The following is a 23,805-nucleotide window of genomic DNA, read 5'->3' as shown; positions in this document are numbered from 1 at the left end:
CAGCTGCCTTTGACACAATTAACCATTACATTTTGTTAAGAAGACTAGAAAATAAGTTCGGCGTAAAAGGAATTGCCCTTAAATGGATTACACCATATTTACAGGATCGATGGCAGACTGTCGTGGTGAATGGTATTCAGTCAGAACAAGTTTTACTAAACTTTGGAGTGCGTTCTTGGCCCTGTCCTTTTTTTTTCTGTATAAGCACCCCTTTCTCGTGTGATATCCAGATTCAATCTGAGTTATCATTTTAATGTTGGTGATACGCAAATTTATGATTCAGTACCCCTAAGTAATTTACAATTCTTAATACAACGAATTTCGAGCTGTTTTATGAGATTAAATCTTGAATGTACCATAACAAGTTAAAATTAAATGATAGTAAATGATAGTAAAACTGAGATTTTAATGTGTGGAAGGCAAATAATTCACCTATTACTCTCGGAAATAGCACAACAGAATTTTCAAATAAATCAAAAAACCTTAGCGTCATAATTGATAAACATATTTCCATAACAAGCTGCTACGTGAATAACACCATACAATCTATGTACATAGAAATGAATAAAATAAGCAAAATTCGTAATTTAATGTAGCAGAACTTTTAATTAATTCCCTTGTTTTATCTAAATTGTACTATTGTAACTCCCTGTGGGCGAAATTAGCTAAAGACAAAATATTTTTTTTGTTCATCTTATTAGCTCATAATTTGGGCACCTTTTTAAATTTAGTAAGAATGATGTCGCCTCTTTCATTCAGTATAAATGTACCAACAGATTTCGTTCCATTTCATGCTTTTCGTTTCCTATGACAATGAAGATATTGATTTTAAAACAAAAAGGTATGTGTGTTGTACGTGTTGGGGGCGGGGGAAGGGGGACATTCCCTATTTTCCAGCTGTTCTTAGGTTTAATTCACTATCACTCACTCACCCCAATATCGTTGTACAATGACAAAACCCTGATACACAATTAAAGTCTAATTTACAAGATAGCCAAAATCATCAATAAGCGTAAATTAAAGCTATTATGCTTAATAAAAATTAAATAGACTCATCTTGAAAAAGGAGTCAGGGTCTAAAAGATTGAGGAATAGTCTAATGTAGTAATATTATATCAGAGGCACGCCTACAAACTTGACGGAGATAATTTATTCATTCCCCTCACGCCAGGTCAACCACACTTAGCCTTGCCTCTCACTCGTCCGTGATGGCGAGTGCTCGCCATCGCTGACGTAAAACGTTTGTCGATCGAGTTATTCGTATTTTGCTATATTCTTAACTGAGATACTGTTCTTTTGGTGAATACGGACGAGGCATTTTGCGTTGCGGTTAACCAGGGTGAACAGTATGTGAGACGGTCGTATAAGATACTGTCCTTTTGTTGGTTACAGGTAGAGTTATTTGCTTGGCTTTAACCAAGAAAGAACAGTATCTCAAAATATTACGCAACATATTACGTCAATGAAATCGCCGACTAACAGAAAAACGCAATTTGTCATTAGCTATCATTTAATGTTAGAAGACTTCCACTATGTAATAAAATTAAAGAGTTATGAATGAAAAAACTAAATGTGTCGATTGCGGCAAAACTGGTTGGATCTGGGTCAGCCCAGATACTGTCCTTTTGTTGGTTAGGGCAGATCTCACCATTATTGTCATAAGTGCCCGATCCGGCACTTCTCCATACCCCTTATATCTCACCATTATTGTCATAAGTGCCCGATCCGGCACTTCTCCATATCCCTTATATCTCACCATTATTGTCATAAGTGCCCGATCCGTTTTTTTTTTTTTTCTGAATTGATTTTATAGAAAGCCTTTCGCTTAAGCCTCCTGACGCTTTTCCAGTGGTTTAGATATTAAAGATACATGGTAGTTCTACATAGTTATATCATTTGATAAAAGGAATAATGAATTATCATGCCCTTGATATCGGGAGCGAGAGGAATTGCTATGGATTTTTAATCGCTATTAATTTGATTTAATCGTCGTAGTAAAATTCAGGTAGCGAGCAAGTTAATGGGGATTAAATTGATGGCTTGGTGAGTCGAGGAGATAGAAACCTCTGTCATATAATGATATGTGTAACACGTTGTCTCATTGTTATTGTCACAGGATACTTTTTAAAAAATGATTTTGTATGTGTGTATGTGTGTGTGTGTGTGTGTGTGTGTGTGTGTTTTATCGAGCGAGGATTAGTGTGAATTTTTAAGAGACGATAAACGAAAACTAGAAGTTATTATCTCCGATTATTTTGACGTGAACGATATATATATATATATATATATATATATATATATATATATATATATATATATATATATATATATATATATATATATATATATATATATGGTGATGGTGACTGTCGTTGTTTGGTGGAGTGAATATTTCTTTTCTTCAGAATAGATCAAGTTTGATTCAGACCAGTGATCCATTACATGTGTACATTTGTAAAAATTAAATGACACACCAAATAGTCGGCACGATGTCGTATGGAAGACTTACAATCTGTGACCACTGAATTCGTTAAGATTTCTTATTTAACAGTGGGCTGGGCCGATAAAGTTGTTTAGATGTTATTGTGACATTGGACATGTAGAACGGTGGGCCGAGCCAATAAAATGGTTTACATAATTTTGTGAAACTTGGGCATGCCTGGCGTACACTATTGGGAAGGGGGGGGGGCATATTTTTTATTTTGCCCTGTTCAAATACAGATACATCAAAAGAACCAACGCGCAAACATTTTAAACCGTAATCTTGCTTAAGAGACTTTTGGACGGGATTGGAGGGGAGAAACTAAAACTTCAAAAGGATAATTCGTAGTTTTTATCCTTCAATTTAAAAACAGTCACCTTGAAAACTCCTTGATTTTCAAAATGGAATTGATGTAGCAACCCTGTGATCAACAAATGACGTCAAAAGACAAGTCTTTGGCCACAAAAGAAAGCAAATTGTGAGTTGTATTCAACAGTTCAGTCAATGGGATCTCTTGTTTACTTTGGAGTTACTAAAGACAACTCACTAGGCGGTCCACAAACCTAAAAATGACGTCAAAATATTGGTCTTAGTGGGTTTTAGTATCAGACTAAAGTTAACGATGGCTATGGCCTGACATTAAAACCCACTGAGACCCATATAATACGTCATTTTTAGGTTTATGGACCGCCTAGTGAATTGTCTTTAGTAGGGGTCGAGGAAACAAGTTATCCCACTGGTTGAACCATTGAATACAATTCACATCATTTATCAAGCAATATCAGATACTATATCATTCATCATAATCATACATTTAATATTTTGCTGGGTTCAGTCGTGATTTTTTATTGCCCCCCATTCCCTTATCCATGTCCTCATCACCCTTTCCACTCAGCAATAACTGGGTGGCTATGTCTGTTAGATCTGACAGAAAGTACTTTTACAATAGAATAGCTGTCCAAAGGTCAACAAGTAATTTCTAATGCCTGTTCACGTAAGTTCCGGCTGTATGAGACTCTGAAAGTGAAAGACAACTTTCTGTTGTTGTTGATTGCCCCGTACAGATGGCTACTTCTCGGAATTGAGTGCAATCCATTGGTCTTGTTCCATCAAAATCACAATCCGCAACAGCCACACCTGATCCATAATGGGTTGTGTAGTTATAGTACCCAGAAGGTTTTTTTTTTTTTTTGCAGGTCAATAGTTGTCCCTGGTTGTATGACAAAATATAAAGATGTTTCCAACCACAATCAGTCTAACGATTTTACAAATAGGTCCCCACAAAAGTATAGCTTTAAATTATTAAATAAGGCTGCTAATTTAATTAAATTATAATTTTATTTAAAAATAAGAAAATGTCAAAAGTAAAATGAAAGGTTTTGACAATAAAAAATACCAACACATAAAGACAATACAATACACACAAACAAATCTTGATTTGTTGTTGTCTCAAGTTTGCTCTTCTGTTTCCTTGTAGTGGCGTTGACCTGACTTTTCGTGAAGATGTCGTGTAATGTGGATTCTTCTTCACTCTGTACCGAACACGGCCCAGCAAATATTGAGAACAGTTGTGCTTCTCAAATATATTTTAGTTTTAGTTACAAGATTTTGCACTGCTTATCCTTTTGGATCTGGATTGAGATTTGACCGAATACATTTTTAACGGACACGATATGTTGCTTGGATTATGAGTTATTAAAGTTACCATAGTTTGGAAGTATTTTATTGGAAGCAAGATTATCGTATGCTATTTTGAGGGAGAAAGAACAGAACTAAAACTGGAAAGAAAATACATAACATATCTTGAAATATGTCACTGAACCATGGAAGCAAAATAAATGGTGCAAAGAATTCAAATTATTAAAATGTGATTGGCTTTTGTTGTCCATTATGGAATTTCTATATGCAGTTCCTGCCTGCGCTGACTTGAATATTTAACACAATACATTAAAATCAGAATTCACTGAACCATGGAAGCAAAAGAAATCGTGCAAAGTCAAACAATTAAAATGATTGGCTTTTGTTGTACATTTTGACATTTTTATATACAGTACATGCCTGCACATGAGTTCATGCGTGAACTTAAGTTAACAAAAAGCATTGTTCTCGAAGATCTTCATTCTCTTTAACCATTAACTCAACACAAAGAGCCCATCCCCTGCCCCAAATCTATATTATATATGTCAGTAGGTCAAATTCTACAAAACTGGAATTTAACCAATTTAACTGCCATTTATAAAGAAAGATAATAAAAACATCCCAAAATTACAGACTTATAACTTTAATGTGTATTTTATTAAAAGTGTTTCTTTCAACGTCTTTTTGTTGACCAAGGGGAAACCCGAAACGTCCACATTATCTGTATTTTTGTAAATTAAATTAAAGCTTCCATTCCGTTTGACGATTATTATATATTGCTTCTAACTTCAAGCAGCAACAATTGTGTTTTATAAAATTGATGACATTTGGAATGATGAAAATATCATCATTCCTATATTCTGTCATTGAATCCAACAACTACTATGGAAAAGATTAGGGGGTTTAAATTTTAAAAGATTTTATAAAACGAAGTGTCTTGCTTCAGCAAAAAGCAAGCGACTGGCATGGCCCATTTATTGAAGTGAATGATTATTTTTTTTCAATTTAAGAAAAATTAGTCATACTACCCATTTTTACAACTCGCGTCTTGTCCCGTTGTGACATACAATTTTGATTGTTACCCAGTCGAATCTAGCCTTAAATATTGGTAAAACTCCCGGAGTAATCAACCCTATGGCTCTAGGAACTTGTTTCAGCATCGTAACTCATAATATATTTGTGCATTAAACGGTGATAATGGCACAAAAATTATCTTAACTCCACAATTTTAGCTCTGTTCTTTCTCCCTCAAAATATCATATTTCGACAGGCGATAGTCTTGCTTCCAATAAAATACTTCCAAACTATCGTAACTTTAATAAATCATAATCCAAGCAGTATATTGTCTCGAAAAGGCCACCATCCTTTATACTCGCCACTTTTTACATACGATTAGTACATTTTTGTTGAAGCTTTCTTCACATTCAGTTGTCCAGTTTATTTGCTTTGGCATTGATTTCTGTGTGTGAAAATTTTGGCACATATTTCCTATAAACGTTTAGGATCTAACGTCCTTTTTAGTTGTGGGGGTTTGCAACTGTTTAATTTTTTATTGTTCTTCTGTATCGGTTTGTGGATTAGGAATCCAACTGTGTGACCTGTGAAGCTCGCCTTCATTTTCTTCGGAGATTAGACCGACGCTCGCGTTTTCGCTTTGTATATTGTTGAAAACCCGGATTACGTATATATATTGTTTGAACATGTTGATGTGTAAAGTCTTTGTTTTATCGCCCATTTTAATCTCATAGTTTACTCCTGAACTAACTGCGGTTACCTTGTATGGCTCTTTCCAAGTTAACAGAAGTTTCTTAATGTCATCGGGTAAAAGTACTAGTACCTGATCTCCAATGTTGGATTTTCTAGCTTTGTTTTTTCTATATGCGTAAAGTTTGTATTTTTCTGCTTTTTCACAAACGGATTTGGTGCTAGTTTGCATGTGGACTCAATCCTATCTTTTAGGTTGTTTACGTAGTCGTATGCGAACATCATTTCTTTTCCTTCACGCATTTCTCTTTTGCAAAGATCTGCAACTACATCGATTGGACCTCTCGGTGAACGACCATACATGAGTTCCTAAGGTGAGAATCCGATTGATTCTTGTGGCAGTTCTCTGTACGCATATCGCGAGTAAATACCTATCCCAATCGATGGGTTTTTCTGAGCAAAATTTACGGAGCATTGTTTTTTTATGATGCCATTCACTCTTTCCATGGTGTTGAGAATATTTGTTTAATTCCCATTAGTTTCATGGTCTCGGCCATAATGTCTGAGGTAAACTGAGATCCGTTGTCTGATATCTTGTTAGGTATACCTAAGCGTGAAAATATAGCCACGAGTGCTTCGGGTATGTTCTAATGTCGTTGATTTTAGTGCGACCGCCTCTGGCCAGCGTGCGGCATAATCAACCAGAGTTAAAATGTATATTATGTTATTTCTCTCAGACCGGTAAATGTCCAATTATATCTAGATCTATACTGCAGCGCGAGAATATTTTTTTTTCCGATCGGCTGTGTCGCCATTACTATACCTTTCGCACCTCGCCTTCGACAGGTATCGCATGATTTAACGTATTTGCGAACATCTATCGTTATACCTGGCCATTTGCATGGTCCAGAGATCTTTTAAGTGTTGACGAGCTCCTCCCTACATGACATGACGCAATTGAATCGTGTGAAATTTTGTCACTGTATACACTAAGCATAGCTGTAGGCGTAGTCAAATATGTATAGATATACGAGTCATGTCAACCAACAAAGAAAAAAAACCCCAGTAAATAAATAAATTTTAAAATGTTTGTCATAATGAATAAACTTAAATGAAGATGTGTTTAAGAAATAGCAGATCATCAATGAGTGTCTTTAAATATGCTTTTTATTTCATGAGTTATATTTAAACGTGTATTGATGCGAGTTTTAACGAGGTTTTAACCCTCTCCTTACCTACTATAGGAAAATCTTCACATTCGTTACGATACAACCAACCTTTTTATTATTCAAATATCTTTGGTACATCATAAAATTTAAAGAAAATCAACAGTGTGTTGTAGAGCATGTTTTGCTAAAGAAATTATGTAACGCAAGACCTTACTGCTATTAGATAGATATGCCTGAGTGATAAAAAATCTATTTTTGTGTTAGTTGGGTGTGAAGTTTTGGGGAAAATCCTGAAAATGGCTGGTAAGGAGAGAGTTAATATAACGAGTGAAATATTTTTTTAAACCCGTAAAAAAAAAAGACGATTTTTTAATGTTTTATCTCATATCACAAATATTGTAAAGCTAAAAATTTTAGGTGGAAAATGAAAATAGACATTTTAATGTTGTCGCCATTGTTGATAGCCATAGCCGCTTTGCCGGAAATTTTTTTTTTTTTATTAATACATAAATAAAAACTTCCGCAAAGTAATACAATCCAACTTTCATCACAATAATCAAATAAATAAGTTGATTCTTAAGAATAAATAAGTATGTTTTGTCTTTTACATTTAACCCAACATTAATAGTAAAAAAATGAATGCAAACTAGAAAAAAAAAAGAGTTGCCAAAACAAAGACGATAGTGAATATCTCGATAGAAGGGCACTACCGGGGAGTTCAACCACGGACTCGGAAATGACGAGTGAATGAGCATACAATTGAGCCAACAGAACCCTTGACAGTTGAGCGAAAAGTTATATTTATAAAAACACCAAAACCGCTTGAAGAATGAATTATCAAGCTTTTTTTTTTTTTTTTTTTTTTTTGGTCGTATTTTCGGCCTTGATATTTTGAATTGGGATCTCCGAAAACGGTTATCCGTGTCGATATATGGAGTTTAAATCATAATAAACGCGTTTTCTTTACTTATGTTTTGTGATTTTTATGGAGATCAGAAAATCTATAAACAAGTTTGACATTCGTTGTCTTCAATTATTTTAAAATATAGATACAGTAATGAATAATGTCTAACGCATTTATCTGTACCTTCGCTAGAATGACAATAGTACACTACAGCTGCTACGCCATCAAGACTGACACACATTGTTTTGTTTTGTTTTTTGTTGTTACAATTGATTTTGGAGGAAGTTAGACTGGACATTCTTATCGATTAGAAAACCAAATTAACTGAATTTTGAATAAAAGAAAAACAATTCCTATCTTTTTGAGCAAGACACATTTTGTGAAAAGTAATACATATTCATCTACATAAAATGCATCGTTATGACACTGCCTTGGTTTTTAACAACTTGACGCAGACGGGGACTGGATGAGGTTCCTGACCTCCCATCATACTGCGTATTCTATACCCCTATATCTGTTTTTCAACTTGCTTTCTCTCTTTGTCTTGGAGTGAGATTACTTGATTTTGTCCTGTCCCTAGTCGGAGTCCTTGGCTGAGAAGGAAGCAGTCAAATGTATAGTTAAAGTTTTTGGAGATGATTTTTTCCCCTGATGAAATCATCCCCCTTTCTCTTACTTTTGTGTGTGTGTGTGTGTGTGTTTTTCAAATGTAAATCTAAAAATATGTTTGATTATTCCATTTCCTCCGTTTTACTGGTGCTGATATGGCCTAAGTGTGTTGCAAGCGCCGTAAAACCCTTAAAAACAAACAAACAAAAATCAGCAGACGGGGAAAAATCAATCTTCGTGCAAACGAGTGACTTCTGTCCAAGCAGATTTTCTTTTCTCCTGAAATTCTGTCAAAATTTGTGGTTGTCCATGATTTTTATAAACTTTTGTCGAAAGGGCATTCCAGAAGTGATAATATAGTGGATCTAGTCCGGAGAATTTGGTGGCGAACTTTCTTTCTCAATGAACCTTCTGGTAATTGGCGATGTAGGAACTCGTGGCAAATCCTGCAAGTCGGTATTTTAGGAAAATCAGGTCATTTTTAGGATAAAGATAAAGCTTTTTGCAAGCAAGCAACATGCAAGCAACGAAGCAGTCACATTCGTTTTGTTGGGATCGACGAAAAAGGTATCTGCGAATCGTTTAATGATTCCATTTGTTTCTGTGAGAATGCATTGCGTGTCTAACACAGCCTGTCCAGAGGAATATTTCTTTAAGAAACAATGCTCATATGGGTACTTTTTTTGGTGCGAAAGTAACTCCCACTTCAAGCGATTGTAATAAACTAAAAACCGTAAATCAATTACGTAAGAAATCACGCACTTTTAAAATCACTAAATTTTGCATTGTGTTTTTGATTGTTGTGTAAAGTTAGTAGACCTAGATAATTAAAATTTAACTCAATTTCAATGAAATTTTGAGAGCCTAATTTTAAATATTTTATTTTTGGCTATGAAAATTTCAAACATTGAGATAACATACTATGTTGTCTAAAAGAGTAAAAAGTATCACGTTGTAAAAAAAAAAAAGGGGGGGGGGGGCAGCAATTATTCTAAGCTACCCGGTTTCTGGACAGTTTATATCGAGCAAACTTAAGGAAAGCTATGAATTATTAAGTTCTTCCTCTTCTTGTCCTCCTCCTCCTCCTTCTTCTTCTTCTTCTTCTTCTTCTTCTTCTTCTTCTTCTTCTTCTTCTTCTTCTTCTTCTTCTTCTTCTTCTTCTTCTTCTTCTTCTTCTTCTTCTTCTTCTTCTTCTTCTTCTTCTTCTTTTTCTTCTTCTTCTTCTTCTTCTTCTTCTCTTCACCCTCCTCTTCCTTCGCCTCCTCGATCCTCCTTTTCCTCCACCTTCTCCCTCGACCCTTTCTTCTTCTTATTCGTCTTCTTCTTCTTCTTCTTCTTCTTCTTCTTCTTCTTCTTCTTCTTCTTCTTCTTCTTCTTCTTCTTCTTCTTCTTCTTCTTCTTCTTCTTCTTCTTCTTCTTCTTCTGCTGAATGTAGAAACCAACCTGACATGTTGACGGACACGTCTAGACCGGATATAGTTTCTAGCCGTAATAAATACTATGGTATTTCGTCCCTTATCTAAGTTGTATTCATTTTTTGTTTGTAATAAACATAATTTTATTTTATCACCCGATACAAACGAACCTACTGCCAACAGCTGACGTGCTCATGTCTCATTCCTTCATTCCGACAACGGACGCCTCGCAACTTAATCTTATTATTTTTTTGTCAAGATTATTGGAGATCTTGAAAGATGTAACCATCTGTTCCACCGAGCAAAGGGAGAATAAAAGAAAGAAAGAAGTGGCGCGTACTAAGCGGCTCAATACTGTGGACTGTTAAAAGTATAAATAATGTAAATAAATGAATGTGTCACCTACAAAAAAGGATATATATATCAGATATTTTAACCAATATATATATATAATCATAGAAACATGTGTAAGGTTTGAAACTCATATAACCATAGGACCCTAGTCTGTGCATATTATAACTGAGGTAAATAATAATCAAGCAATATAATATCCTGTATCATTCATCATAATATCTTGCTGGGTACAGTCGAGATTATTTTTTTTTTTACTGGCCCCTCTCCATGTCCTCAACCCTAGCAATAACTCGGTGATAGGTCTATTTGATCTGGCAGAAAGTACCTTTACAATAGAATCGCTGCCCAAAGGTTAACAAGTAATTTCTAATGTCCGTTCACGAAACCTGCGGTTGTATGGGCCTCATAACTCTGAAAGTGAAAGACAACTTATTTCTGGGCGGGGTTCCTGATCTCCCATAGTGAGCAGGGAGCACTTACTGTGTCTTCTATTCCAACACGCTCTCTGTCTTTGTCTTGGGATGAGATTACTTGGTTTTGTCCTGGCCCTGGTCGGATACCCTAGCTTGGAGGGAAACAATCGAAAGTACAGTTAGAGTTTTGGGAGATGATTTTTTTTGTCTTGTAAATCATCTCTCTTTTAAGCACTTTATTATGTATTGTTTACATATTATATATCTAATATGATTTGTAAACATTTGATTGTGTGTTCCTTTTAGTGGGGACATGTGCTTGAATCTGGATGAGACTTTTAGGTGATCTCAAACTAAGTACACTGATAGTGTGCACTTGGAATCTACATCGGTTCCCTATTTAAACCAATTCCCCTTTGTCTTCCTTTTCTTTGGTGCTTTAATTGTAATTCTAGAACTTTTTACTATCCCATTTTCTTCCTTTTTACTGGCGCTGATATAACTGTAAAATGTTGCAAGCGCTTTAAAACCCTTAAAAACAAAAACAAACAACTTTTTTTGTTGTTGTTGATTGCCCCATACAGATGCCTACTTATCGGAATTGAGTTCAATCCATTGATCTTGTTCCATCAAAATCACAATCCACAAAAGCCACACCTGATCCAGTATGGGTTGGGAAGTTATTGTACCCAGATTTTTTTTTTTTTTTTTTTTTTTTTTTTTTTTTGCTGGGCAGTAAGTAGTATGTATGTCGGCAGAGTATCACAGATTACTATTTTTATACTCTATTGTCTTCTGGCACTTTTCTACTCACTTCATCTCTTGTTGTTACCAACATAAGTGCCTGCTCCGCTCACTTTTCTGAATTAAAAATTCACCCCATATACCGGAGCATACTCAATCGTTTCTATGTTATATGTTTGTGTTGAGAATTTTGGCTATTAAGCTTAACTGCTGGCCAGGTAACTTTGCGATGGTTAACAGGGGTACCTCAGGGGTCTCTTTCTCGGGAAGAGTCATTTTGATTAGTATCGGGTGAACAAAGAAAAAGTTGAGGGGACCGGGGGGGGGGGGGGGGTGCGAACTTTGATGACTTGTAGCGTAGATATGATCGGTATACACTAAGCATAGCGGTAGGCGTTGTCAAAATTGTATAGACATACATTCATGTCTTGTCAACCAAAATATAAAACAAATAAAAAAAAGTAAATGAATATTATTTTTTTTAATAATGTCACGGTGAATAAATTTGAAAAGACGGTTTTCAAAAACTTCAAATGAAGATTTGTTAAAGAATTAGCAGATACGGTTTTTATTGATGATTATCATGATGACGATGACGACGACGATGATAATGATGATGGTGGTGGTGGCGGTGGTCGTCGTCGTCATCGTTGTAATATTATTGATATGATATAAATACTACTATTACTACTACTACTACTACTACTACTACTACTACTACTACTACTACTACTACTACTACTACTACTACTACTACTACTACGACGACGACGACCAATAATAATAATAATAATAATAATAATAATGATGATGATGATGATGATGATGGTGATGATAATAATAATAGTAATGATAATAAAAATAATGATATTAACAACAACAATAATAATAATAATAATAATAATAATAATAATAATAATAATAATAATAATAATAATAACAACAATAATAATAATGATAATAAAAATAATGATATTAACAATAATAATAATAATAATAATAATAATAATAATAATAATAATAGTAGTAGTAGTAGTAGTAGTAGTAGTAGTAGTAGTAGTAGTAGTAGTAGTAGTAGTAGTAGTAGTAGTAGTAGTAGTAGTTGGAGGAGGAGGAGGTAGAAGAAGAAGAAAAAGACTAATGATGATAATAATAATAATAATAATAATAATAATAATAATAATACTTCCGGATGGCAATGTTATGAGCTTCTTAGCCAAGCGCATACTATCTATAGATCTGAGGAAATCATTCTTGATTGTGGGGGTCCCGTTCTTTTTGTTATGTACGTTGGCCCTCTGTCTAAAATCATCAGACGTTTCGGTCTGTCTTCCCATCAATACGCTGATGATACAAAGTTGTATTGCGTCTCCAATACGAGAAATTTACACGAAGTATCAGCCATTAGTAAGAATTGTATCCAAAGTGTTAAGAAATGGATGAATAGGAACAGACTGAAACAGAATGATGATAATACGGATGTGCTGTATGTGGGGAACGAGAAGTGGAAAAGTGTTATTATTATTATTATTATTATTATTATTATTATTATTATTATTATTATTATTATTATTATTATTATTATTATTATTATTATTATTATTATTATTATTATTATATTATTAATATTATTATTATTATTAATATTATTATTATTATTATTATTATTATTATTATTATTATTATTATTATTATTATTATTATAACCGGACTCATAATCATCGTTGCAGCATCGTCATCATCATCGTTATCATCATCATAATCATCGTCATCATTATCACCATGGCCACCATCATCAACATATAGGAGAAAACACTTGAATGTGTCAGTATCGATCCAGCCAGCCAATATCAACCATCAGCTATTTATTTATTTATTTATTTATTTATTTATTTATTTATTTATTTATTTATTTATCTACTCATTTATGTTGTTTGTTTTATAATTCTTGGGTTAAATATTTTTGGATGCCTTGATTGATTTTATCACTACAAATAACAAAATTGAGGCAATAACAGTATGGATTACCAGACCCGAACATTCATAAATCAATACCCTGATGGGATCAATCATTCGCGAAAAACTTAACCGACTTAATGCATGCATTTCGTTCTCGATATCCAAACAGATCAATTTCTCCCCCCCCCCCCCCCCCCCCTTTTCACACAAATACACACACATACAAACACACACACACACACACACACACACACCTCTTTTTTATGTATGTGATTGGATGTGTGATTGTGTTTGTGTGTGTGTGTGTGTTTGTGTGTGTGTGATTGTGTGTGTGTGTGTAAATCACCACACAACTTGAGCATTTAAATAGCGCAAAATCCACTTAACGTGCCCAAGGCGCTTTACAAGAGTTCCCCAGCCAACATCAACGCTAAATATGGCGGACGAGACATAATGCCTGTTAGGTGATATTCCTTTTTTGTCCCCGGACAGAGACAACGCTGTCAACTGACAGTTACTCATTTTACACTACCTGAATACAATGAGAGAATGTGAATGAAGAGAATTTTCCAAGGACTCGACTATACGCCGCTCAGAGTGTCATGCCACAAGATTGCATAGCCGCACAAGCACAAGCATAGTCAAACACAAGCGCACACAATTCAACGGTTGGAATTACACAGGCAAACAGTATTGATTATACATTTTTTAATAGGAAGTGGTTATTCAGTATCAGATACTGAATAGTGCTTTTCCACTATGCAGTATCCACAAGGAACTCTTTTCTATAGAGAGAGTGAAAAGTGCGACAAGCTCGGTTGAATGTAAATAAACTGCTGACCTACTTCCAGATTGAATACGTGCAGTAACTGACAGCCCGATTCAAAGTTGTAAAATTATTCTGATCGTAATTTTTAAATTTCTGCTATTGTGCAATTAACATATCTAGTTCAAAATATCAAAGTAAGAGTGGCATTCAAATACATTTTAAAATGTCTAAATAGACATGATTAAATGTCACTAAATGTTAAGTGACACCATGGCTTGGTGGATATAAGCTGTTTGACTCTGAGCTTAAGGTTCGAGAGTTCAAATCCCGGCTGGGATAACTTTTTTTTTTTCCCCAATATTTTAAAACTTCCTTCTGTCTATTGATATTTTTTAAACTTTTGTTTTAATAATTTTATTTGCTTGTAATATGCTTTAATGTTGATATTATACTATTGTTCTTCTTTTATTATTAGTATTATTATTATTATTATTATTATTATTATTATTATTATTATTATTATTATTATTATTATTATTATTATTATTATTATTATTATTATTATTATTATTATTATTATTATTATTATTATTATTATTGTTGTAATCGTCATCATCATCATTATTATTATGATTATTATTTTTTTTGTTTGTTTGTTTGGTCATCTAAGACAAACCCGATTCATTATAAATATGTGGCCAGACTTTCTGCCATTTTTAATTGAGCGATGTACTTCCGTGAATTAATTGCCGTATTATATTAAAATTTACGTGATAATAATAATAATAATAATGATAATAATAATAAAAAAAAAAATTAAAAAAATAAATAATAAATAATAATAATAATAATAATAATAATAATAATAATAATAATAAAATGATGATGATATGATAGATGATGATGATGATGATTGATGATGATGATGATGATGATGATGATGATGATGATGAATATGATAATAATATAATAATATAATAATAATAAAATATAATAATAATAATAATAATAATAATAATCTTAATAATAATAATAATAATCTTAATAATAATAATAATAATAATAAATAATAATAATAATAATAATAATAATAATAATAATAATATAATAATAATAATAATGATAAAAAAAATAATAATGATAAAAAATATAATAATAATAATAATAATAATAATAATAATAAATAATAATATAATAATAATAATAATAATGATAATAATTTAAATAGATATTGAATATTAGACTACAATTGACATCTATTTACTGAATACAGGTGGTATTTTTAGAGGTGTTTCTTTTTTCACGAAACACGCCAGGAAGTAGGCAACAGTGGGGAGTGAACCTGGGACTGGGTTTCGTAAAAAAAAAGCAATTACTTTTTTTTACGAAACCCGACAATATCCGACAAAGTTATGGAAAGAAAGTAGGCAACAGTGGGGGAGTGACCCTGAGACTCAGGGAAGTGTACACTATTGGGGAGTAAACCTAAGTCTATGGATTTTCGACAGCTTTTGGCGGTTTCGTAAAAATGTAATTGCTTCATTCTCGTCTGGTATCCACCTCCCATAGTCCGGCTTCATTTCCCACTGGTATCCATCTTCCATAGTCCCAGGTTCATTTCCACTGTTAACCTCTTCTCACAGTCCCAGGTTCACTCCCAATCGGTGTGCATTTCCCTGAGTCCCGGTTCATTGCCCAATGGTGCCCACTTCCCATAACTTTTGACAATATCGGTAGGTTTTGAAATAAAAGTACATTCTGAGCTCCCTGTCCACTGGTATGAACCTCTCGCAGTCCCAGGTTCAATCCTCATCGGTGTCCGAATCCCAGATTCACTCCCCACTGCTGCCTGCTTCCCATAACTTTGTCGGGTTTTGGCGGGTTCCGATAAAAAGTAATTCCCCCTTTCCCTTGGTCTTGCTTTTTTATAAAATCCAGAGTCCCAGGTTCACTCCCCACAAGTGTACACTTCCCTGAATCACAGGATCACACCCCACTGTTGCCTACTTCAATAACTTTGTCGGATATTGCCAGGTTTGTCGGGTTTCGATAAAAAGTAATTGCTTTTATATGACACTCGCTGAAACCCGCCGAAAACCAGAGTCTCAGGTTCACTCCCTACTGGTGTACACTTCCATGAATCTCAAGTTAACCCCCCAATGTTGCCTACTTCCCATAACTTTGTTGGATATTGCCGGGTTTCGTAAAAAGGTAATTGCTTTTATGTGAAACTCGCTGAAACCCGCCAAAAACCATAGTCTCAGGTTCACTCCCCACTGGTGTACACTTCCCTAAGCTCAGGTTCACTCCCCACTGTTGCCTACTTCCCACAACTTTGTCGGATATTGCCGGGTTTCGTAAAAAAAGCAATTGCTTTTATATGAAACTCGCTGAAACCCGCTGAAAACCAGAGTCTCAGGTTCACTCCCCACTAGTGTATACTTCTATGAATCTCAGTTCACTCCCCACTGTTGCCTACTTCAATAACTTTGTCGGATATTGCCAGGTTTCTTCGGGTTGGTAAAAAAGTAATTGCTTTTATGTGAAACTCGCTGAAACCCGCAGAAAACCATAGTCTCAGGTTCACTCCCCATTGGTGTACACTTCCCTTAGTCTCACGTTCACTCCCCATTATTTGCCTACTTTCCATAACTTTGCCCCATTTTGTTGGGATTTGGCGCATTTCGTAAACAAAAGTAATTGCTTTTTTTTTCCTCCAAAACTCACCGAAAACCAGTCCCAGGTTCACTCCCCACTAGTGTACACTTCCCCGAATCTCAGGTTCACTCCCCACTGTTGCCTACTACCCATAACTTTCTCGGATATTGCCAGGTTTCGTCGGGTTGCATAAAAATGTAATTGCTTTTATATGAAATTATCTGAAGCCCGCCGAAAACCATAGTCTCAGGTTCACTCCCCACTGGTGTACACTTCACTGTCTCAGGTTCAGTCCCACGCTTTGCCTACTTTCCACAAGTTTGCCGCATATTGTGGGGTTTCGTAAAAAAGTACCCCCCCCCCCCCCCCCCCATTTTGTTACTGCTGTTTTACAAAACCCAGAGTCCCAGGTTCACTCCCCACTGGTGTACACTTCCCTGGTTCTCAGGTTCATCCCTTCTCCTCCCCCCCCCCCCTTCTCCCTTACACACTCACACACACACACACACACACACACACACACACACACACGCTGCTGCCTAACTCCCATAACTTTGTCGGATATTGCCAGGTGTCGTCGGGTTTCGTAAAAAAGTAAAATCGCTTTTTATTACGAAACCCGCCGAAACCCAGTCCCAGGTTCACTCCCCACAGGTGTACACTCCTCTGAGTCCCAGATTCACTCCCACAGCTGCCCTCTTTGTCAGGTTTCGGAAAAAAACAACACCGTATTATAGTGCAAAACCACTGTTCAGTGTCAGATACTGAATAGTACAAAACTACTATTCAGTATCAGATACTGAATAGTACAAAACCACTATTCAGTATCAGATACTGAATAGTGGAAAACCGCTATTCAGTATCTGATACTGAATAGTGCAAAACCACTATTCAGTATCAGATACTGAATAGTGCTAGCCTAATAGCGATTTCTCAAGTAACTTATTCATTCGAATGCTTTTTAATCAATTTAATCCAATTTAATCACCAAGGATGGAAAGCCAGACTTCCTCCATACAATGACAAAATGCTATTTTAATTCCAATTTGATCCAATTTAATCACGAGGGATAAAAGACTAGTCTGCCGCCGAACAAAAGCTCTTGAGTGCCATTCAATATCCAGCAACAAATAATAAAGCCGACTGCTAATGACGTCACATCAATTATTCATGTTGTTTATATTATTTTGCTGGCCATTGATGCTTTGCGTTTATCCAAAAAGCTCACAACATGACATAACGTACCAACACACAAAAATAATGCGTTTTCTTGAAGGTTTATAGTCTGATTGATGCTATATATTGAGAACTACTTATAAAAAATGGCTTGCTAAAATCAATAACAAAGAGCTAAGTGGCGTCAATTTCGTTCTATCTATTGGGTAGAGAGATCAGTGTTTAAATAAAGTAGAAAAAAGAAAGGTTGCGTTGTAACCTGCGTGCACATAGGTCTGACACTCGAGCGCAATTATAGGTTTGTTTTAGGTTACATTGTTGTAATGGACAATGTATTGCGTTGGTTTGAGAGTGTTTCCATTACAACAATGAGCACTTCATTATTTGGGTTAGCAGACCTGCACATAAATATACACCGGTTATAGTCTATACAATGTGATTATTCATGGTGGAGATCATGATCTTTATGTTTGACAATACTTCCGGGTAATCGTACATTATATTAAATTTGCTAAAGGAGATGAGACGTGCAACATGTGAGGCGCTTGGGAATTTTCGGGGGTAAAAGACAACGTTTCTTTACAAACAGTGACACGGATTTAACGTCTGCTGTCGAGAATTGGATGTACGGATAACTCAATTGGTAGAGCACTTGCTTCAACATGCCAGGAGATCGAGATCGATCCCGGGTGAAGTCGAGTTTTTTTTTTTTCATATGACCCCCCCCCCCCCCCACACACACACACACATCAGAAGTGGTTGTGTAGCTGTGTCTGTTAGATCTGTCCCCCATATTCTTTTCATCAGTGACCGGTACACAACACACATTATGTGTTGGGTACATCGGTTTGTAACCGTTGTTTATTTTTGGCTTATGACCTGCACGTCGCGGGTTCAAATTCTACTGCGTGACGACACACGGTCATTAGAGAAGTTTCTTTACGCACATTTTCTCACCATACTCAATGTTAAATCATTACCTGATCTATACATAGTTCGAAGATGACGTCACTCATGTTTTTTTATTGTTTTTTGCCATCCGCGTTTATGAGTAATGCTCACTGAACTGTATTAACCTGACTATAAACGTTCATGGATAAACACAGCTTTGTGTGTTGGTCCGTTATACTTCCGGATGGCAAGCGCATACTATCTATAACATTGTCTTTGTCTACAAACAACAACAAAAATGTACTAGCACCGTACTGCCGTGCTCTGGGAGAACATATATTTAGAAATTTGGCCAGAAAACTCATCCTTCAAGTATCGATCGATTTAAATGACCCTCGTCTTAACAAAAATTTCAAACCTGGGACTTCGCAACCTTTTTGTTTCCCTCATCGAACCATTCCCCTCTGTCTTACTTTTTCTTGTGTCCTTTACAAATGTAAATCTAAAAAAAAAAATTTGACTATCCCATTTCCTCCTTTTTTTTTATTGGTGCTGATATGACCTAAATGCGTTGCAAACACCGTAAAACCCTTTAAAACAAACAAACAAAAAACAAAACAAAAAATCAGCAGACGGGGAAGAATCAATCTTCGTTCAAACGAGTGACTTCTGTCCAAGCAGATTTTATTTTCTCCTGAAAATCTGTCAAAATTTGTGTTTGTCCATGGTTTTCATAAACTTTTGTCGAAAGGGCATTCCAGAAGTGATAATATAGTGGATCTAGTCCGGAGAATTTGGTGGCGAACTTTCTTTCTCAATGAACCTTCTGGTAATTGGCGATGTAGGAACTCGTGGCAAATCCTGCAAGTCAGTATTTTAGGAAAATCAGGTCATTTTTAGGATAAAGATAAAGCTTTTTTTTTTCTTTTTTCTTTTTTTTTTTTTTTTTTTTTTTTGCAAGCAAGAAACATGCCCTTCTGTAAATGTCATGTGTAAAACGAAAAAAAATTCATATTCGAAGAAGCGCGTGTTCTGGCCAAATTTCTCAATATGTGTTTTTCACTAGTATGTCAGAGTAACCTTACAGGCTTTTTCTTTAATGTCGTAACCTACGTGTTAATTGTTGTTGTTGGTCCATTAAAAAAAAAATTGAGTTTTTATATAGAGCAATATCCACTAAACCTGCTCAAAGCGCTTTTCAAAAGGTCCCTGGTCAACAGTAACACTTTACATGTAGAACGAGACATGGCGCCTGTTAGGTGATATTACAATTTTTTTCGGACAGAGACAACGCTGTTAACGGCCAGGTGCTCATTTTACACCTGTGTTCGATGAGAGAATGTGAGTGAAGAGGCTTTTCCAAGGACTCAACGATGTGCCGAGCGAGGCTCGAACCCAGGACCTTCCGATCCGAAAGCGAGTGTCATACGACATAGTCTTTACTCCTTGTGAAGTGCTTGGATAATTTTTTTTGGTGAACGTTTTTTAAAAAAAATCCCCTTCTCCTTTTGCGCGACAGAACCGGTGAACATTTATTCAATTCGACCGCATTCTATCACCATAGGAGGGAAATCGATGCTTTCAAAAGATTACATCGTATTGTAGGCTTATCGGATTTAATCAGAATGTAACGCAATCCTGTTATAATTCCTCTTCCCGGTTATGACAATCACACGGCATTATAACATGGAACCCCCCCCCCCCCAACTCACGTGACCGATCGTTCGTAACTGTGTTATGTTGGAGTGAACCTGATTCTTAAAGTTGAGTTTTATGCTTAACATAAGAGAGGGCGACTTTCAAAACTCGTTAAGTGACCAAGAGATAGAAAATGAGGTAAAAAGTTCTCTCTCTCTCTCTCTCTCTCTCTCTCTCTCTCTCTCTCTCTCTCTCTCTCTCTCTCTCTCTCTCTCTCTCTCTCTCTCTCTCTCTCTCTCTCTCTCTCTCTCTCTCTCTCTCTCTCTCTTAACCAGTTAACTGCCGTAATGTAAAAACTTGTATTTAAAAAATTATCCAGAAATCTCATCTTTCAATTATCGATCGATTTAAATGGCCCTCGTCTCGGCAAAAACTCTCAAACGTGGGACTTCGCGAGCTGCGAACTCCCAGGTTTAATAGTTTTAGCCAAGATATGAGGGTCATTTAAATCGGTCGATATTTAAAGGACGAGTTTTCTGACCAAATTTTTGAATACACATTTTTCCAGAGTACGACACTTAACTGGTTAATCTATAAGGCACATTCAAATCACCAAAGAAAAGCTGTACTTACTTATTAAATTGGGTATTGTTCTATAAGGCAAAGAAGACGATCATTTTCCTCTTTAACTCTCTCCTTGCCGACAATTCCCAAAACTTTTACTAAAATCTCATCCCTGCCCAACACATAAATTGAATTTTAAAACTCAATTTTAAACGCACAAAATGCATGTTTTACATAATTTTGTAGAGCAAAACAAGCTTTAAAAAACAGTGTTAAGTTCTTGTAGATATTACAACACCTTTTCTGTATATTATTGTGATTTTTAAAAAAAACAACAAATCAGTCAGAAAAATGTTGTTTGTATCGTAACGAATGTGACGATTTTCCTATAGTTGGGAAGGAGAGGGTTAACTCACTGACTGGGTGGGGTTCCTACCTCCCATAGTGGGCAGGGAGGTACATACTGTCTTCTATCCCCTTATAACTGTTTTCCAACATGCTTTCTGTCTTTGTCTTGGAATGAGATTACTTGGTTTTGTCCTGGCCCTGGCTGGAGTCCTGGCTGGGAGGGAAACAGTCAAATGCATAGTTATTGTTTTGGGTGATGATATTTTTTTCCCTGTAAATCATCTCTCTGTTATGTATTAATACTATTATTATATTTGTTATAATTTATAATGTAAGCATTTGAGTGTATTCCTCTTAGTGGGGGCTGTGCTTGTGTCCAGATGAGACTTTTAGGTGATCTCAAACTAAGTACTTTGACGGTGTGCTCTTGGAATCTACATCTGTTCCCTATTTGAACCAATTCCCCTTTGTCTTACCTTTTCTTTTGTGCTTTAATTGTAATTCTAGAACTTTTTACTATACAATTTTCTTCCTTTTTACTGGCGCTGATATGACCTTAATGTGTTGCAAGCGCCGTAAAACCCTTAAAAACAAAAACAAACAAATTAACTCACTGAATAACTGACTTACTTGACTTCCGCTTTCGACGCCATTCGACTTCGCAGCTCCGATAGTTTCTTTTTCTTGTTGTGAAGATTCTCCAATAACTGTCTCGGTACTTCAGAGGTTTTCTTCATCACTGAAATGAGTTGAGCTAAGACAATTTGTCCAGCTCAGAGCTCGATATCAAGAGTCAAACTTGTTGAAATAAATCACGAAAGATGACTGTTAAATCAGAATGATAAAAAGAGACGTTTTGAAAAGATATCTTTTCATATAATTTTTTTTTGGGTTAAATTTAATGCCTTCTTTGAGGAGAGCGAATTTGTCTCTCTAACTTTACTATTAATACTGTGTACATGGCTATGCTAAGTTAGGTATCACTCTACGGTTATTGACATACGGTAGGTCTAGTTGTATGACACTCGCCCACGGATTGGAAGGTCCTGGGTTCGAGTCCCAAGCGGCGCATAGTTGCGTCCTTGGAAGAAGCTTTTTACTCACATTCTCTCACAGTACTCATGTGTAAAATGAGTACATGGCCTTTAACAGCGCTGTCTCTTCTCTGTCTGAATTTTAAAATGTACATTTAATTGATGCTGTTGGCTGATGACCCCTTGCAAAGCGCTTTCAACATGTTTAGTGAATGTTGCCCTTTATAAAAGTTCTATTTTTGGTTGTTTTTTTTTGTTGTTGTTTTTGTTTTTGTTTTTGTTTTTGTTGTTTTATTTTACATATACAGATTTTTTGGTCGACAATTTTTTTTATTATTGAACCAAATTTAGATATTACGTTATATTTTAGGTAAGATTAATGAAAATATGGTTCCTAGATGGACATTTGTTCAAATTCATTAAGACTACATCAATTCGTGAATATTTTATAATTAAACCCCTCCTATAAATAGGAGTTTGTGTGGTATTCAGAGTTGCCAACTCCTGTTTTCTCCTGAGATTTCCCCTGTTTGTATTTTTAAAGGGGCTTTAATTAAATAAATCCTGACAGGATCCTTTAATTCATGTTTTACCTTCTCTTTCTCTTTTTTTTTTCTGCCACAGGTGAAACGTTCGTGACACGCAAAATCACACGAGCAGTAGCAAAAATCACACTGGGGCAACAAAAAGACCTTGAACTTGGTAACCTCAACGCCAAGAGGGACTGGGGTCATGCAAAGGATTACGTTGAGGTAAAAAGATCGGGGCCATGAGAATGATTATGATGAGGCAGGACATTGTTGCTATGCAAAGAGCCATATTATTGATTTAACTCTCTTCTTACCGGCCAGTTTCAGAATTTTCCCCAAAACTTCACATCCACCCAACACAAAAATAAATTTTTCTTACTCAAACAGAAGATTAACAAGTAAATTCTATGCATAATATTGTTCAGCAAAATTAGCTCTACAATACAGTGTCACGTTTTTATGGCTATAATAAACAAATTTTCTTCTTATGAGAAACAAGAATAATCAGATGAGAAAGTTGTTGGTTGCATTGTAACGAGTGTGACGATTTTCCTGTAGTTGGTAAGGAGAAGGTTAAGAGTCCTCGGTCATGCAAAGAACTATATTATTGAGTTGAGAGTCCTGAGCCATGCAAAGCCATTAATTATTTATAAGAGACCTGTGTCTTGAAAGGAACCATAGTATTAATTTAAAAGTCCCGGGGTTTCAAAGAACCATATTGTTGAGATAAGTGACATGCGCCATGCAAAGAGCGATATTATTGATTTAAGAGATCTGGACCATGCAAAGAAACCATATGATTAAGA

At 35.4% G+C, this 23,805-nt stretch overlaps 1 protein-coding gene across 2 annotated transcripts in view; it reads left to right on the top strand.

Moving 5' to 3' along the window:
• The window catches only part of LOC144976873 (GDP-mannose 4,6 dehydratase 1-like), a 110,328-nt gene that overhangs the window by 73,444 nt on the left and 13,079 nt on the right, over positions 1–23,805 (top strand). For both annotated transcript variants that reach the window (XM_078921417.1, XM_078921416.1), the window contains one exon: positions 23,094–23,221. In XM_078921417.1, the coding sequence (XP_078777543.1) occupies positions 23,094–23,221 (128 nt within the window). The remainder of the gene's footprint in view (positions 1–23,093; positions 23,222–23,805) is intronic.

This window comes from Berghia stephanieae, chromosome 7 (genome assembly GCF_034508935.2).
Source record: "Berghia stephanieae isolate SIO BIC M18660-M18661 chromosome 7, UCSD_Bste_1.3, whole genome shotgun sequence".
Taxonomy (NCBI): domain Eukaryota; kingdom Metazoa; phylum Mollusca; class Gastropoda; order Nudibranchia; family Aeolidiidae; genus Berghia; species Berghia stephanieae.
This window is presented reverse-complemented; position numbering and strand designations above follow the sequence as displayed.